This window comes from Achroia grisella, unplaced genomic scaffold (assembly GCF_030625045.1).
Source record: "Achroia grisella isolate CSIRO2021 unplaced genomic scaffold, CSIRO_AGI_Agris_v1 utg487, whole genome shotgun sequence".
In the NCBI taxonomy this organism is placed as follows: Eukaryota; Metazoa; Arthropoda; class Insecta; order Lepidoptera; family Pyralidae; genus Achroia; species Achroia grisella.
In genome coordinates, this window is record NW_026712891.1 from 3,831,300 (window position 1) to 3,850,836 (window position 19,537).

General features: G+C 32.3%; 2 protein-coding genes across 5 annotated transcripts; one reads left to right on the forward strand and one right to left on the reverse strand.

Moving 5' to 3' along the window:
- Window positions 1-1,731: 1,731 nt before the first annotated feature.
- Window positions 1,732-5,459, reverse strand: LOC131845941 (F-box/WD repeat-containing protein 9-like). Of its 3 annotated transcripts, none has more exons than XM_059195107.1 (6): window positions 5,443-5,459; window positions 4,647-4,841; window positions 3,952-4,266; window positions 3,366-3,634; window positions 2,220-2,760; window positions 1,732-2,072 (listed from the first exon to the last, which is right to left on the reverse strand). In XM_059195107.1, the coding sequence occupies exons 2-6, from the start codon at window positions 4,776-4,778 to the stop codon at window positions 1,983-1,985; spliced, it is 1,347 nt and encodes a 448-aa protein (XP_059051090.1). In that variant the 5' UTR covers window positions 4,779-4,841; window positions 5,443-5,459; the 3' UTR covers window positions 1,732-1,982. The 3 variants fall into 3 exon arrangements, with proteins under 3 accessions (XP_059051090.1, XP_059051089.1, XP_059051091.1); XM_059195106.1 differs by lacking the exon at window positions 5,443-5,459 and adding an exon at window positions 5,301-5,363; XM_059195108.1 differs by lacking the exon at window positions 5,443-5,459 and adding an exon at window positions 5,328-5,343.
- Window positions 5,460-5,950: 491 nt separating this feature from the next.
- Window positions 5,951-19,398, forward strand: LOC131845908 (DNA ligase 4-like). Of its 2 annotated transcripts, XM_059195062.1 has the most exons (14): window positions 5,951-6,222; window positions 9,258-9,467; window positions 9,858-10,179; window positions 10,515-10,690; window positions 11,420-11,593; window positions 12,112-12,307; window positions 13,021-13,234; window positions 13,686-13,812; window positions 14,477-14,597; window positions 15,036-15,229; window positions 16,110-16,247; window positions 17,034-17,304; window positions 18,469-18,737; window positions 19,025-19,398. In XM_059195062.1, the coding sequence occupies exons 2-14, from the start codon at window positions 9,282-9,284 to the stop codon at window positions 19,352-19,354; spliced, it is 2,718 nt and encodes a 905-aa protein (XP_059051045.1). In that variant the 5' UTR covers window positions 5,951-6,222; window positions 9,258-9,281; the 3' UTR covers window positions 19,355-19,398. The 2 variants fall into 2 exon arrangements, with proteins under 2 accessions (XP_059051045.1, XP_059051046.1); XM_059195063.1 differs by lacking the exon at window positions 9,258-9,467 and having other exon boundaries at window positions 5,951-7,782.
- Window positions 19,399-19,537: the final 139 nt, after the last annotated feature.

Here is a 19,537-nt window from a genome sequence, read left to right on the forward strand (position 1 = left end):
GCAGTTAAAAAAAAAAAAAGGGTTAAACCGGCATACGTTGGAAATATTCTATGGCACATTACAAAAACTGCCTAAGAAACATATTCGCATCTCAAATACATACTCATATAAAGTTAAGTTGGCTCTTCAAAGGTTGAAATAGAAATAATGTTTATTCAAATAAACTTAATTTTCATTTATTCTACCACTCATGCGCAACTCATACTCATCAGACAAGATATAAGCCGATAGCTTGTTTGCTATTCCAATTACAAAAAAATAAACAGGCGGTACTTATTTCGCATGTATTTTTATGATGTGTTACCTGAAGGTTAATTTCATTCGATCCCTAATAATGTGATTGATTGAAATCGATTTTTTAGTGGGCTGAACACGCCTATAGATATTTAAAAATTATACTAAGGTACCTACAGAAATTACAATAATTCCATATATCTTTGACTAGTCGGTTAAATAATGACGGAAATCAAGATCTAACACGGAGAGAGCGGAATATTTGTATTTAATGTCATAAATGGAATAAATAAGCTATAAAAGCAAGCTGCGGCCAACAGCATTAGTGCAGTCCTTCAATAAAGGAATAAATAAAAAATCTTCAAAAAATTAAAATTTTATTGAATTGCATTTTTATAATAATAATCACAGATTTAAGAGTTATAACAGCAATTATATGTGAACTTTCATTACTTTATTGCATATTTCTTTACAATTGTAGCAAAGCAAATACATAAAGTACATTATATTATATTAACATTCAGGTAAGAATAATATTAATAATAAATAATATATACTATTTATGACTTTGAGTTTTTAAGAAAAAATATACTGTATTTAAGTTCATTGTTTTGTAGAATACCTTGTAGCTATATTTTTCTATACAAATTGTAACATTGTAAGGTTAGAATTTCAGGTCGACATTGACCACGACAAATAAAAAATATTTTTAACCTACATCAAATATTTAAAAAATATTTTATTTTTTTCATTACTTGATGTATTTAAAAAAATAAAAAATGAAGATATTTTTAGTAAAAGGTATGTTTAATATATAAAGTACTTTACTTGTCTTCCAAGACCACTTGTTATAAATTATATAGCTTTATATTTTAAAACATGTTATGCAAGTTTAGATAAAAGGCATGAATATTGAGTATTATGACTAACATATCATATCGTAAAAATATGCAGTCTAATGAGAATTCTATTAATAACAGAACAATACACATTTTATTATTATTTTTATTATTATAAAATATTGGCCACTGCGTATTTGTGTTTAAGACCTGTAGTAGCTTTTCAATATGAAAAAAAATATATTATACTGATTCTTAAAATTATAATGCATGTTTAATAATAAAATGATAAAAAAATCGGTTATTAACTTTAAAATATACAATAAATACAATTTTTAATTTTTTTCTCAAGTTAATATGTTCATATATTTTATATTCTTCCTAGTATTTATCCTTCCCGGTTCTTGAAGTGAAGATGATCTACTTTCATTTAAAATTTCATTAAGATCTGTTCAGTTCAGTCGTAATAAGGTCAAACACAGTTTATCCTGTATTTAAAACCGAAAATGAAGTAACAATCCGATAGAGTGAATTCTCACCATTTTAGGCGAACCAGAAATTCGGTGTCCTAATTAGTTTTATAGGGAGTGTGGTATCTATAAATGAATTTATTATTAAAGACACGAAATAATATACAAAATATTGGAAATTTTTCTTCTAAATCACTTTCTGACAAAATTAATGTAAACATGTACATAAGTTTTGGTTTATTTACATAAACTTAATTCTATTTTCGTTCAGATTCAGTACTATAAATAATATTAATATTCAATAAATTAGTGTAAAAGCATTACAGGTATAATATTATATCTTTTAATATCAATATATCACTGGATAATTGTTATGAATGTAATAAAAATACAAAGATCCGTACTAGTTATTCATTAAATAATAGTCAGCTGTAACAAATTACGTATCTTGATATCGCTCACTGGGAATCCAAAATTCAAGCGCTGAATCACATGTGCCAATCACCAATACGTCGTCCAAATACCGCAACTGGAAATGAATGAAATTTTCTAATATAGAATTATAGTAATTAAATATTTTATATAGGATCGATGTTGACAATTTCATTACTTTTATTATTTTTACAGTTCAGACACATAAAAATAGTAATTTATAATTATTTGATATTATAATTACCTGAGTCACGTCACATGTACTAGTCTTCACACTGGAAAATTCTTGTGGAGGGTAGCAATTATATAAAAATTTAATTTCTCCTCTATCTGAACACACAACCATGGTTCCTTGATTTTGGTAACAACTAGTTATTTTACTTGACGGCCTGATGATGGGTGGCTCAGGCCATATTTCATGTGTTTTCAAATAGACATATTTTTCAGGATCAATAAGGTGTAGGGAACCTTTGGAGTCACCAATGTATAAAGCTGTTGGACACCAACTAATACAAACTGGATACACCTTGTCTGTAGGTATTTTAACATCATGTGCTAGAAGCTTTCCTGCAACTCTATCCCATATTGCTAATGTTTTATCTTCACTAACAGACGCAACCATGTTGTTATAAGCGTATAGTGCTAATACAGGACCTCTATGTGGTTTATAGTAACTTACTGGTGCAGAACCCGCTCGCGTATCGAAGGAGAGTACTTTTTTAGAATATAACCCAGCCATTACTGTTTTGTCTATAGATACAACTGATAAGGCTGACATACCGCACCTGTAAATTAATTTTATTTATTGTAATTATTAATTTTGACATATGTATGAAATGCGCAATATCTCTAGTAATTCATTCTTGATTAAATTATTAGAAACAATGTATTACAATGTTTTATGAAAGTTAGGATAGTCATATAATAATTCAATGAAATGCTCAGGTTCTTTACAATATATAGCTAAATCAAAGTTCAACACGAAATAAGTATCACATTAGTAGACAAACCCATACAAAATTCGTCTTTTGGATGTTTGCAAGTGCATTAACGAATTTTCTCTCTAAATTTTGACCAGTTAGACCAGGTCAAAAGAACTATTCCTGTATCTATTTTTTTTTAAGGTTAATGGAATAGTGCACCCGCCTGCGCTAACGGTTTATGCTGGCGGGGCACCAATGGAGGATGATAAGATGAGTACGAGGTCAGGTAAGTTAGTACATCATGATAAATTCAACAAGAATTTATCACAATGGTTTCCAGGGGGAACTGCGTGGAGGTCAACCTGACATAGTGCAAAGGGGTATTTCCTCCACATTACTAACAATCCCCTACCCCCCCCTGAAACTAATAATCTACATTACTATAATTACAAACTGAGTCAACTTACTGAAAAGTCTCTACACATTCAAAACCTGTTTGTAGGTCCCAGGCTTTGACAGTATTGTCCCATGAAGCAGAATAAATTATGCTTGCAGAATTAATATTGTCTGGTGCCAAGTCCCACACCCAGCCTGAATGAGCATCATATTTAATTTGCCTTGGTTTGGCATCCGTTAGTGTTGTGGAATTCTCATAAAAATGCTGTGGTTTTATGTCTTGTACATTCCAGAGTGCCATACCACGGTCCCTACCTCCTGATATACATATTTCACCCTTCTGTTAACAATAAAAATATTTTTTAATCATGTTAAGTGATTCATTGAATGTAATTGCAAAAGATATTCGTTTCGAAACGGGTGGCTAGTGAGAATTGGTGAGATTCATGAAGAGAGCTAGGTCAACTGGTAGTTCATCAAAATAATGGTATTAATCGATTACAAGGTCTTTGATAATTAATATGGAACAAAATTAATGGTTCCACCTATTTAAATAACATAGGTTGGAAACACACAGTATTCTATACATTAATTATTAATTCTTTGTAAAAAAAAATATGTTATAAAATAGACTTTAAAATTTAGTAAAATACTTACATTAACTAACAACACTGTATCCACAGATGCAAAGTGTACATCTTTCACGACTATGTGTTGCATAGTTTCCTTGACATTTGACCACCTCTTTCTTTCTACATCCATTTCAACACAAACCTCCTCCCAGTCTAGATCTATATCATCCCATAATTTCAAATAAGGTAAGGGAGGGAAGGCACAAGTATTAATTTTACTATGAATCCAATTTTTCCATAGATGATCATCAGCTAATATGTCTTCTAAACGCCTACAAACCTTACTAAGAGTGGCTCTTAGAAAGTGAGGGTCTAGAAATGAACATATGTTTAATACAATCTGTAACAATCAATATTGAAAAATTAATTTGCTTAGTTGGAGACCAAATTAATTTCGACTTGAAATTCAATTAATTAAAAAGTAAATTTTTAATTCATTGAATTATACACAAACCTAATTGTGCAGAAAGAGAAAGAAATAAATTATTTTGATTTATGGAATTATTAAAATAAAACATACATTAAGTAATGAAATGAACATCTGCAAAATAATACCTAATTTGAAAATATTGAGCAAGCACAAAAATAGGAATTTCATATTCACAGTAATAATGTAACAGTCTTGAATTTATGAACAGAGAATAAATAACATAATATGGACAGGTGCCTTATACCACAGGATATTTAACTATTATTATTATAAATTATAAAAAATAGTACCTCAACTGGCATATTGAGCAGAGTGGGCTCATAGTTCTCCATATAGTCTTCACAAACTTCTTTTTCAGCTGTGATGAGATCATTTTCAATTTCATTTAATTGTCCTTTCACAGATTGTAACATATCACACATTTTAATATTCAATTAAATAGTATTGTAAGGTAGAATTTAATTATGAAACCTTAATTCATTTGTCTGTTAAATATAAACAAAATAACTTTAACATCACAAAATATGCTTTATCATTCTATACAGCCTATTAGTACTTTGAGTTCATCTTATTATTCTTTGTCCATTTATAGTATGTTAAGGTGAACAAGTATTAGTAAAATTTTATAAGGACTGGGCACTGATGTGAAAAATTATTCAATGCAATATTTTCAAATCGATTAATTACTATGCACTTCTATATTTTAGGAAATGGCATAATATTGTAGTAGACTACAGGATTGGTTTTTAAAAATTGGTTTTTTTACAATCACCAAAATCTTTGCAATCAGAAAATGAAATATTTTTAAAGTTTCACAACAAATATAAACTGTAGCGTAATTCAAATGTATGTAGATACAATTATACTTCTAAATAAGTACTGAAACAAAAGAAATTATTGGAGCATCACTCAAAAATTTTGTTTCTAAAATGCAATTACTGTACATTTACGAAAAAAAGCTAGATTACTACTCATGTGTAATATTTGATTTTAATAAATCTAATGTATGAACACGATTTAAAATATAAATAAAATAAGGTGAGAACAGAAAGGTACGGACAAGTAAACAATAAAACAAAAACAAACCACAGATGCAAAACTGAGATGCGAAATAAATAAGCGAAAGAGCGCTAGCACAATTGCTATTACGATTTTCGTTAGATACAGTATTTGACTATTGGTTGTAATACTTTTAGAAATGTTAACTTACACGAAAATATTTTTAGTTTATTTTATTTATTTAGAAAACACTCTTACTAAATGTTTCACTTTTTAAATATCTTATTAAGGAACATGATGGATGGAAAAACAATATATTTATTTTTTTCAGGCAACTTAATATTATTAAATGATAATATTGGCCCATACTATGTATACCTTAAGATATAACATACGTAAAAAGTAATAAAAACAAACTAAAATATTAAAAATATGTATGGAAGGAATATGTAACAAATCATGCTAAATTTGTGCTATTCTATTCTCAATCTCATCTCATTCTATGGATATCATCTAATGTCATCCTGACATTGGATGATTCAGACAGCTGATAGCTAATAACGTCCTCTATAAATTCTGCTGCTCTGTTGTTTTCGCAGAAAGCAAGAATAAACTTTTGAGAAAATCGCATTTATTGCCTACATTTTATGTGTGCTTTTCTCATACTACACTGCGGACATGCATTTTACGATGTACAGTACAGAGTTACAGAGTACATTTCTGTTAGTAGAGTTAGAGATTTTGTGTACTATTTTATGTTCTAATCAATTATTATTATCGACAATTTTGATTTAAATATTACACTAATGTGTCTTAATTAATTTGAATAACAATTACACACAGGAACCTTTTGTGTCCTGCTAGATTGTAAGTAAAAAATGGACTATCATTAATTTAGAATTAGTATCTCAATGATTGAAATAATTCACTGCTAATCGAATAAGGTTATTAATTAAAATGGATAACGGGGAAAATAGTACAGGCCCATTTGAGCATAAAATGGATTTGGAAAAAGAGTTAACAAATAAATTTTTAAGTGGTCAAATGACCTTCGCTGATTATTCTAATGAATGGTATAATTATGATGACGATGATGATGAAGATGCTAATGCAGATGAGACTCCCAACCGATTACTGGACGAAGAACCCCCACAGTCGTTGCAGACTACCGATAAAGTGACTAGACGCCGAAAAATTACACGGTTATCGCCGGCACTTTTAGGTTTAATGGGTGAAGCTAATTTGCGGTTTGTGAGAGGAGAGAAAGATACTGCAGAAAGGATGTGTCATGAGATAATAAAACAAATACCTACCGCACCAGAACCATATCAAACTTTGGCTCAGATATATGAGAATGATTCAGAGAAATCATTGCAGTTTTCTCTATTAGCAGCTCACTTGAGTCGGCCTGATGCAACCGAGTGGCTTCGGTTGGCAGCTTTGTCTAAGGAAAGAAATGATGTCAAACAAGTAATGACATGTTACACTCAAGCCATTAAAGCTCAGCCACATAATCTAGATATACATTTAAAAAGACTTGAAATATTATCAACTCTAGAAGAAATAAAATATCCACTGCACACACTAAGTATAAATCGCGTTAAATGTTATCATCGTATTGTAGCTTGTTTACCAGAAAGTGAAGGTGAAACAATTATGAAATATGCTAAAATGGCTACAACATTATATCATAATTCAAATGAAGTTGAACGTGCTGTGGAAGTGATGGGAACTGCATATAAGAAATGTCCAGCTCTTTTTACTTTAGAAGATATCAATATTTTAATAGAACTCTTAATAACTGTAAAACAATATCAAACATGCTTGGAAATATTTGTTGCCAATGTCGGTGTAGACATAGAGGCTGAAATACAAACTATTAAGAATGCAGATGGACAAATAGAAGAGCAAACAAATTATATTAAGTGTTCTATTCCAAATAATTTGCCAATAGATCTGAAAAGCAAATTATTAATATGTTTTATTTATTTAGGTGCTATCAATTTAGTGCAAACATTACTGAAAGACTTTTTATCTAATGATGTTGAAAACGCTGGAGATTTGTATATGGACATAGAAGAAGCACTATCAGCAGTTGGGCACCATGAATTAGCAATGCAGCTTTTGGTGCCATTGGTAAATAATAACAGCTTCAATTTAGGTGCTGTGTGGCTGAAACATGCAGATTGTTTAAATAATCTAGGCAGATATGAAGATGCAGTAGAGTCTTATTATAAAGTTTTAAAACATGCTCCTCAGCATCCAGATGCTCGGAGAAAATTGTTTGACCTTCTTGAAAAAAAGGGCAATATTGAGGAAGCCTTAAAAATATTACAACAAGATTATAAATATGTAATTAGTGCTCAACTACTACATGAACAATGTTGTGTATTAAAAAAATATAATAAAATGATGAATTACTTGGAAGTTGGTGAAACTCTGCTGTATAAAACCTTCCAGAGATACAGACATCAAGAGGAAATTAAAATAGTACTTCATATGAAAAATACAAAGACTAATTTAGAACTTATTAATGATTTTAGAAAAATACGTGGTGAAAATAATTACCTAGAGGATGAAATACACTTTGATGAAGAAGAAACATTTAAGTTAACTCCACAGCAAGAATGGGATTTATTTTTAGAACTATTGGGAATTGCACTTAGTAATAAAAAATATATTACAATGCAGCGTATATCATTTGGAGCACTGATGTCCAAGACTTTGATTCCACATCGCCGTGAAATTGAATTTTTATGTTTTCAAGCTTGTCTTCTCACCAAAGATTATCAAAATGGCCTTCGGTTTATAAGGGAATTTTCTCAGAAAATACCCAATAATTGCTCTTGGAATTTGTTAAACTTATTAATTAACCTAGTAGAGGAAAGTTCACATATAAAATTACTTACAAGAATTTTTCAAAAGGACCCCAATATTGCGAAAAATTTATTTCTGGGTAACAATTTTCTAACATCAGGAAGATATGCTGTTGCTCTTAAATATTTTTTAGAATATCATGAACAGCAAAGTGATCCTTTGTCAGCTCTTTTAGTGGCAATCACAATATTAGTGATGGCTGCACAAAAAACTGTTAACAAACATCATAATTTGATACTGCAAGGAATGTCTTATTTTTTGACTTACCAAAAACTGAGAAAGTTTGATCAGGAAACTAATTATAACTTGGGTAGAGCATATCAAATGTTAAGTATTAATAACTTAGCTATAGAATATTATGAAAGAGCATTAGTTTGTGAACCTGTAGCTAATTGCAAACATCATGGCTTAATAAATTTAACTAGAGAAACTGCTTTTAATCTTTTTCTATTGTATAAAGACCACTCCCCCCAAATGGCTAGGAAATATATGTTGAAATACCTTGTAATTGAATAAAAAATAAATTGTTATTTATGTATAAATTGTTGCATTTTTTATTTATTATGATGATCTATTGTTGCAAATATGTATGCAAGCAAGTCACTGTCAGGTTGACTGGATTAAGTGTTTTTCAGACAAACCCATCCTTGCTCACATTAGTTTTAAAAATGGGTTTAAAATATTATTAAGTTGCTGAATAACTTACATTACAAGAAAATTCAGTTAATGTTAGAAACTTTAACCATCGAATAGTTTGTTTGGATCTAGGATTAATTAAGAGTTATTATAACAATAGTCAAGAAGTGGAACTACTGATAGACGACTTCATAAAAAACATGAAACGTTTCGCATGTATCATATCAAAGATGCGAATTACAAGCATACCATTTAAGGGTTTAAAAGAATTACTAAATAATGACGCAGTTTTTGTATTATCTCAACAAAAAGGTGTACTATAAGAACAACATAGCAGTTCTACAAATATTATTTCAGTAAGAATGATTTGTTTCTTGTTTAATTTTTAGGTGGTGCCTAGCTGCTGTAATATAATGGAGACAGTTGAAGTTATACCCGCTAATACGGTTTTATTTGAAGATATATGTAGTGTTTTAGAACAGATCTACAGTAAACATAATCAAAAAAAGGGGAAAAATGTGAAAGAAGAACAGGCAAATATATTAATAGATTTTTTCAACGATTTTAAAATAACTACGGCATCAATTTCAGGAAAGAAGGTAGATACATTAAATGTAAATTTATTTACGTAAGTATGTCAGTGACATTTTGAGTTGTACCTAATTGGAAAAATTGCACTTCCGAAAATGATATTTGTATAAATTGTATGGTTCCACCGAAAAGAAACGACAAGGGAAAAGACCATTAACTATTTATTTATTTATATGAGATAAGGTGTTCACTATACTTACAGTTACTATAGGTATAGTTAATAAGTTACAAAGCGTGTAGTGACTAGTGAGCCTATAATAGAACAATAATAAGTAACAAAATCACATAAAAAACAACAAACGACAAACATGAATTGTCATGGTGGTTCGTATAGATAGGGAAATCTGTTACATTATTTCAGAATCTGCCCCCCTGGTTATAAATTTTATTTTTTTAAGAATTCCAGTATCTTCCCGATCTTAAGATTACTGTTACCGACGTGCGAACGAGAAAGGAACGCGTATAATTTAAAGGAGAAGAAGCTCGGTGATCTGTTAGTGAAGGTCTTATCTATAAAGAATTCTTTAGATGCAAAGAAGCTTCTGCAACATAGATCCTCATCCTCATCATCAGTAAGCAGTGCAGCCAACCAAGATTTCGCTGGTGTAGCTTATTACGTTATAAAAAATAAAGTCCGTGATGAATGTGGCGATCTTACTATAGGCGACGTAAATGAAATTCTTGATAAAATAGCAACGGCCGAAGTTGGAAATAAAGGACGTAAGCAAATCAATATACTTTAGTAGTCAAAATATTTACCCTACTTACATGTGCCGTATATTGCATTATATTCAGAACCAGTATACTAAACGACGATACAAAATATCAGTAGATCTACAAGTGGGTATGAATCCGGACAGCCAGAACAAAAATGTTCCAGTAAACAGACTTCCGTAAATATCTTCAGTAAACATAAGTGGGACTATTAGAGTCTAAAAAGATAAATTTGGTGTGATAAAAGTGGAAAAGATTTTATGAAATGTGTTAGTTACATTCTTTATGTAGGTCGCTCATTTCTAGGAATCTTGAAAATAATTCGCTGATGTTTTTTACAGCCGTGTTGGTGGAGACGTTTGAGTATGCAATTAGTAAATTAAGCGCAAAGCAATTTAAGTGGTTTCTTCGGATAATTCTTAAAGACTTGAAACTGGGTTTTAGTGTTGACCGTATTTTAGCGGCTTATCATCCTGACGCGCCTACATATTATAAAAATTGCAACAACCTTTATAAGGTCAGTAATAAATTCTATGAAGGTAGGTACCTATATATATCTATATAATTATATAAAATGGGTCAAACCAAAACCTACTGGAATAAAATTAAAGTGCCTTGATCATAGATACTCATATTATTTACCAAACTAAAATACAAACCGACCGGCCAATTAAAAATTAATTTAGACCGTTTAATACCGAGGTAATTTTGTATGAAATTCTCTGTGTGGGTACCTCTGTCACGGCCGTTACGAGACGTGATATCTGTGATGCAGTTCATGTACAAATATGTCAACGGCCGTTGCCACTTTCCATCAATACGCCGTTGTTTGCCATTGAAGGGAAACATAAAAAATGCTGAAATCTCCCAAGGTATGCAGTTGAAAAAAAAAGTCATATAGTATCCTTTTAATTTTCATGATAAAACAGTTTGAAAATTTCAATAAGAATAAAGTAGGTGCATTTTGCTTTTTTAGGCGTACATTTAGGTATATGGCACATCTACAATACGCTTAACGTTTCGTACGTTGTCGCATCTCTTTTTAAGTACGATCCTAATCATTCATAAAAATTGAAAATTAACATGCTCCAACCATTCTTGAGAACTAAAAGATGGTCTCAGGTATTAATCTAATATTGCCGGGTACTATGTAGAATTCTTTCGTGTAGTAAAAGCTAGCTCCTCTCTTCTACATCTGATTACCCCATCTGGAAAACAGTGGTGAAGGTATACATTACATTACTAGGTGTGTGAAGAGTTTGACGATGGTAACAGCCGGCCTTTGGAGCTGGGCGTCCAACTGTTTTGTGCTGTGAGTCCCATGCTTTCAGAACGATTAAACGTCACCCAAGTGGCACAGCGATTGTCCCCCGAGAAGAAGTATCACATAGAAAACAAATTTGATGGCGAGAGGTTTCAGGTTAGTAACTAATGTCTTTAAAATGAACTTCGGAATCCATTATTGGTTGTACGCATTTTCTATAGCTCTATAATAAATTAATAAATAACCTAGGTACCTATACAAATTAAGAACTTGTGACTAGACAATTCAGAAATATTATACATTAATGTCTATTTTGGAAATACGGGCATATATAACTACTAATGTCTTTCTGATTCATTATGTAACCAGAAAGACATTAGTTACTATTTATATGTGTATATAGTCTCAAAACGACAGCCAAAGTTGGATTTGAGTAAGTGGTTATTAAAGTAAATAATGTATTTCTCGACACCTTTCTCGACGTTTGCACTAGCCGTGGTCAAGAGCTGACTGGAGGAACAGTAAATGTCAATGTCGGCAGGTGCCGGCAGTTTGTTCAACTACCGTCATTAGATTGTCCGATGGAAAATCTTTTAACTGTGTACTAAACGCAAAACTTTAACAATAAGGTTATTAAAATGATCAATTGCTTCAAATAAATTTAATGAATCTAGATGCACATGAAAAATGGAGAATTTGAATATTTTTCAAGAAGAGGCTATCCGTACTCGCAGAAGTATGGTAAAACATACGAAACTGGATTATTGACGCCCTATTTGAAGAATTGCTTCAGCCAGAGTGTTACAAATTTCATATTAGACGGTGAAATGATGGGCTGGCACAAAACTGATAAATCGTTCAGAGTTAAAGGTTAGCAATTTTTCAATATATAATTATAGATACATTTGCGTATCCATTATGGGAAAGAAGCTGCTCCCTCCCCTTCCCCTCTATACCATTAAAATTGTGTGTCTTAGAATATACATGCATCCCGGCTTTAAATTGTACCCACAGCTAGGGTCCATAACTTATCTATATTGGGATTTTATTTATGCAGAGGGCAAATAAGGAAACAACATTTTATTCGCATTATTAATATGTTTTCTCTGTTTATATACAAATAATATATGTCAATATAACAAGGAATTTTATGTCCAACAATCTAATATTTATAAAATGCATTAATATGAGTTATGTAATATTTAATTTCCTCGTATCCTTTATCGTACCTTATCTCAATTTTTTTTTACGTAAAATAGCTTGCATTATAGTGAGTGAGACATGTTAGTAAATTACACGACACGTGGTCCTCCCATAAGACTTAAGTTAATGGGTGAAAAGATTATAGACGAACAAATTTCATATTTACACCTACTGCTACTCACGATGAACATATTGCCATATTAAATAACAAGGTGTTGCCAGTTTGGTACAGATAAATGTATCCAAACCAACAAGAACTGAGGGATAGCAAACACAGGCTTTATTGAAATGTCGGAGGTTCTTTTTATGTATAGGTATTGGTTTACACAACAGGTGGGGTGCCAATTTTTTTCCTATTCTAGTTAAATATTTCTTTTTAGGTGAATCTTTCGATGTCAAGAAAATAACGGAACATTCTAGTCTAAGGCCGTGTTTCTGTGTATACGATGTGTTGTACTACAATGATAGAGTGTTAGTGGGCACCTCGGATAAGGGCGGAGTGCCTTTACAAGAACGTTTGAAATTACTTGACACCATGTTCAGTGATGTCCCCGGCGTCCTACAACATAGTAAAAGGATACCTGTCAAAGATAGGTAGGCTTCGCTTCCTGTCACTACTCCTGTATCAAACTGCCTGTAACTGCATCTTACTTTTATTTAACATTGCACATATGTTTGCTTCGCCAATCTTTCATCTGCATATGTTTACACTTTTAATATCGTATATACCTATATCTACCACTTTTAATATAGTATATATAATTCTCGAGTATAGGACGAGTTTTAAATGACGTTAAAACTCGTCCTATATACTCTTATTAAATACGACCAACAAAAATAATATACGACTTTTATTCTGCGTCATTCCTCACAAGCCAGCGAAGTAACTTGGGAATAGATGGCGCTATATACTTTGTCCAGTGTATAATAATAATATTATTATTATATAATACACACCAAGTGACTGTTCTAGAATTTGTCACATCTGCCATGCCTCCTGTGGATTTTTTAAATACTTTAATTATAAGTATTTATCATTTTGCAGTGTTGATATATTAGACAAATTAAATGACGCTATCAAATTGCAAGAAGAGGGAATTGTTGTGAAAGACATCGCTTCCTACTACGTGCCTCAAGCGCGTAACGCGGGGTGGTACAAAATTAAACCAGAGGCAAGTACATTTTTATGATTATATTTCTAACCAAGATTGCATAGAATAGTGGGCTTTAATCGTTCTTGTTTAATATACATTTTTAATATAATTATTCGGTCTACTTGTGACCACGGCTAGTGTAACCTAGTCGAAATTTTGAGAGAGTTTGTAGGAACCATACCAGCCATCCTTGTTTAGCGTTAAATTATTTGTGTTAAGATCCGATTAGCTGCTATCGCAACTATATAAATGATAGAAAATGTAGCTTTTATATTTATTGCTAATTATTAATAAACAGAAGATAAAGAATAATATTGTTTTAGCTTTTGTAGGCATATATTTGTCGAGACAGTAGTGTTTAAAATTAGGTAGGCCCTATTTGTATCAAGTACTTTATATCGTATGTATTGTATTTTTTTTTAATGATGATAATGGAATGGTTTTCCAGCCTGAGGTAACGGTTTATGCTGGCGGGGCACCAGTGGCGGTTGATAAGAGCACGAGGTCAGGTTAGTTAGCCCATCGTGGCAAATTCGTGGAATTTATCGCGACGGTTTCCAGGGGGGACCGCGTGGAGGTCAACCTGACATGTTACATTGTTAGCGATGTGGTCATTTGTCCACATTGCTAACAATCCCCTTCCCCCCTTATGTATCGTATTAGATAATCTGTTATTTTATAGTACACCGATGAAACTATGAACGACTTAGACTTCGTAATAATTGGAGCTGATGAAGCAGAGAATAAGCGACATGGTCGTGCCAATAGTTTCTACGTAGCCTGCGCTGACATCTCTACTCCAGGTATTCTCTCGAATCAGCTTTCCCTAACTTTTTCAAAATTGTGAAAAGTAACATATTTTTCAAGGACTAAAAATGACGAATACCTACAATTTTTGTGTGGTACTACATTCTCCCTAATTTAATTTAAACATGAGTCTGTCTTTTTGTAAATATATACAAGCTCATTTGAAAAGCGTAAGAGAATAATATTTAATTTTTTATCAGCTTTATTTGCTCAAGAGCACTCTAATATATTCCTACAATTTTTCAGTAGGTCTGAGAATCGGCTACTAAGTGATAAGCGTTGTCCACCCCTAACATTATTTTTTTTTTTTGGGCAAATTTTTTATTTATATTTTTTTATTGTGTCATTAAAAATATAATAATAAAAAATACATACAACCCTAAGTCCTCAATAAATATATATTAGTATACCTATTAGTTAACTATTACAACTAGGTGACCCCCCTCACCGTTGGGTGTCAGTGGGGTGCGTATCAAGTGGCTTCACAAATGAGCAGTTGCAAAGTGTCTGCGAGCTGTTGGAACGCAATTGGGAACCAACAAAACGAACGTCTCCCCCCGCGACTCTTGTATTCAACAAAAAGAAACCAGACTTTTGGATTATGCCAAAAGATTCTATAGTGTTGGAGGTTAGTAAAACCATTTCTTTTTCTTTTATTACACAACAGTGCCAGTTCTGTTTACATATAATAAGATATTTATATTTCGCTCCCTATAAAATATGTACTACATTAACATACAGGGCCGGCGCTAGGGTCCTAAGCGCCCGCATGCAATTTAATCAATATAATCAACAGAGCATTGTCAACTGGCGGTGGCGTAATGGTGAATGTCCATATTTTAATGGGTAAATTAATAGGAAAATCCAACGTGGCATAAAACGGCCTACCGCCGTAAATCAGGTTTTTTTATTTGTTACTGGCGACCCACCCTGGCTTGGCACATGTATTATACATATAAACCTTACTCTTGAATCACTCTATCTATTAAAAAAACCACTTCATAATCCGTTGCGTAGTTTTAAAGATTTAAGCATACATAGGGCCAGACAGCGGCAGCGACTTTGTTTTATACTATGTAATGATGATTAATCATGTTTCTTTGACACGTGATGTTTTTTGATGCGGTCAGATTTGAACTCACAAACTTGGAGTGTCTGTCGGGGTAGTACTACTAGACTACGCTGACAATATTTTTATTTTTATATCAGGACAATATACACATAGCGGCGTCTAGTCCCAAGCTAGAGCTTGTGTTGACGGTACTATATAACAAATACATCTATATATTTTTTAAATATATAGATATACATAGAATACACCCAGACCGATGTTGCAAACAATTATACTCATGAATATATATAATTATATAATATATCTTTCGTTCGATTCCTACCGTACCGCGCAAGAATCTAACCCAAGACCTTCGGAATTGCTATATCTACCGTTAGACTACCGAGGCCATTGGTGACTACTAATCAGTATATCTACATATTTTATTATGTCTTAGATCCGCGCAACAGAACTGATTCGCAGTGTAGAGTACGGCACCTCCCACACGCTGCGTTTCCCACGGGTCACCAAGTTGCGGGATGACAAACCTGTCAATGACGTCATCACGCTGGAACAGTTTAATTTGCTGACAGAGGTGTGTAAAAGTTTTGAATTTTCTATATTTATGTAAACATTAAACAAACTCTATTTGACCAATTGTGCTTAGTTTTAGCGCCACAGCATTGATTGATATTTTTGTTTTTATTATGCAACTGAAATTGAAATTGTATGTTCTTATACTTTATACTGAACTATGGTTAGAATTTGTAATAGACATCATCTATTTAAGAGCGGTACAAAAGTTTCTTGCTCATTCTACTTGTGATGAATCTGTGAATTCCGAATGAGTGGTAGAATACCTAAACAAATATGACTGTTCAAAAATGCTTGTATTGAGATTATTTCAATAAATATTATTTCTATTTCACATACAAGAATGAACATATTTTTATTTGGTTTGACTGCACTAATAATAATTAGGACCCTGGACAATTTACATCGTAAGTTGTGACATCTTGTCCCAATCGTGGGCGGACTGTCAGTCCTGTTCACCCTGGTCAGCAGTACCATGCAGTACCGTCGGTATTGTCGTCATCTTCGCTTGTCTTTGTATCTGCACCCTAGAAAATCCGGCTCGAAGGACCACTTCAACGGTCTGCTGTTCGGTCGACCGTTAAGAATGTCGTCGATAATGAATAGAGAGCTTGTTTGGTAATAAAATATAATTAGTAAAATTTCTATCTTGTCGTCCGCTTTTTGTCTGTCTTATTTTTCCCGTCAATTGTTCCGTCTGACCTAGTCACGTCTTATCAGCGGCCAGCAAGCAGTCCTGTCAAAAGAGGCCGCAATAACTACTAATTGATAAAGTTTATTTGAACAGAGTAAAAGCAATGTCATAAAACTAGCCACGAAGACTCTGGAACCAGGACAAATAGACGATGCCACCGCCATTAAACCACGGAAGAAACGTGTCGCTAATATTCCTGAAGTGCATGAAAAATTTCGTCCCAAGATTGCTAAAGATGTCCAAGTGATTTCAAACGCTTTACTCGATAGAAAAATTTACATCATGCCGACAGACGATAAGGAAGGCGATTTAGAATTAAATACTATTGTGATGTCGCACGGAGGCAAGAATGTTCATAATGTAGGTAAGTAAATTAAATAAAAAAAATTGGTATTATCACCAGCAAAATTTTTGTTTCCATTGTACAATAGAAGATAAGATTAGTAATAAGATACGATGGGACTGGCATTATCATATTATGATAAAAGTCTGATCCTTCTGCACATTCCTATCTCCGCGAACGTTTTAATTTTCTCCATTCGACAGAAATGAATTTTAAAATCGAGTATTTCAAAATAAATTACTCTTACGGACTCCAGTACACTCTGGGGAGGCTAACTAACGAGGCTATCTAACTCTATTGTAGTGACATCTATTCGATTGTGGAATTATTTACCTCACGAACTATGTGCTAGCTCTAGTATTGGAATATTCAAAAGCCGATTAAAAACGTATTATCTTTCGCAATGCTGACGTATTTTTATATTTATATATTATAATTACATTTTAAGTTAGGTCTTATAATTTATTTATGTACCATTTATGTATGACTATATATTAATATATTTATGTATGTCTATTGATACTCATAGTTAATATTATTAGAACAATATTTTAGTACCTCCTCTTTTCGTACAGGTATTCAAATTCAAAATGTGTGTGTACAATAAAAGAATAAAGAAAGTCTCTAAATAAATGTAAGAAAAAAATTAGAAGCAAATTAGGTCGTTTTGATAGTAGGTATTGAATACTATACTGATTATTTTACTATCATATAACTTCCCATCAGCGATAGTAGTACCAAAACCTTAAGGTAGAGGAAAATGTAAACGTATGATTTTTTTTTATTATTAATTATCACTACAAAGAAAATGTATTGATCTGTGGGTACTACTACACTTTATTTCAATAAAAGATAATAGTACATATTAGGATTGAATCTTTCAGACGTCGTCAAATATTCCCAATCTGAAGACAGTTTGTATTAATAATCATATATTATTTATTATAATACGAAACACATATTTAAATACTTTAATTAAAGGTTCACCCGTTTGTTTATTTAACATCCTCTACTGGTGCCCTGCTATCGTAAACCGTTAGCGCAAGCGGGTGCATCATTCCTTTATCATATAGTAAAAGAGTCTCTGACTCTATTTGACATGAATGTTATGCATGTACATTTTTTTAATATATATAACATGAGTAACATAACGTTTTATATATGTAACTGTTATTCTACAATCAGGTTGGGACACGTGGTGCACGGTGGTGGGTTGCATGACACCTCGCGTCCGAAACATGCTGAAGTCTCAGGTAGTCGACGTCGTTTCTGCCGACTGGCTACGACAACTGCCGCCATCACCAACGCCCTGCCAACTGCGCCCTCTTGATTTGCTCGAGATGAAGCCCTCCACCAGATTAAGTTTCCGTAGAGACTATGACCATTTCGGAGATAGCTATACGCAACCAATAGACAAGTGTACCCTAAAGAGATGTTTTGAGAAGATGGAAACAGTAAGTTCATTGGAATCCGGCATTTGATACAATATATTCAAATGTACAAATGTATATGAAGTCGCTTAAGCTTAAGTCGTAGCTTAAAAGACAAGCTCTTGGTGGCTGAAATATGTTGGCAGTGGTATTCACGCCAAGACTTTTTACAGTCTTTTATTAGATTTTATAAGACATCCAAATGTGTGTCAAAACTTTAAATATGTAGGTATGTCAGGCGCCAGTGCTTCTCTTTTATATTTATTACCTACATTAAAAAAGAAATATATTAAACCCCTTTCCCGTTGCAGGAACCAAAGTTGTATCTCACAAGACAAGAGATAATTGCGGTTGACAAACATATATTTGATGATGAAAATCCATTTTCCTTTCTTCGTCCTTGCACCATATATTTATACAACGATAACAGCATTTATGCTATATTGGCAAAATTGTACGGTGCATCAGTGGTATTTGATAAAGCAGCGGATTTAACCCACGTAGTCGTACCAACAGCAACTAATGCGGATGTTGTAATGGACTTGAAAACGAAATTTGGGGTTCCAGTAATCTCTGAAAATTGGTTGGATGAATGTATTCTTTCCAAAAAACGAATTTGTGAAGATAGATTTACTTTATGATTGTGCGATAAAGTTTATATTGTTATATCCAGGAGAATTAAAATTGAAACTATTATTTTTAATGAAATATAATTTATTATAAACATTATTAAACGAATATTTCATTTATATATGGTTGTTGTATCAAAACAGATTTTTTATTTTTCATTAAAATAAAGACGAACTGCCTTTTTTATAAAACTT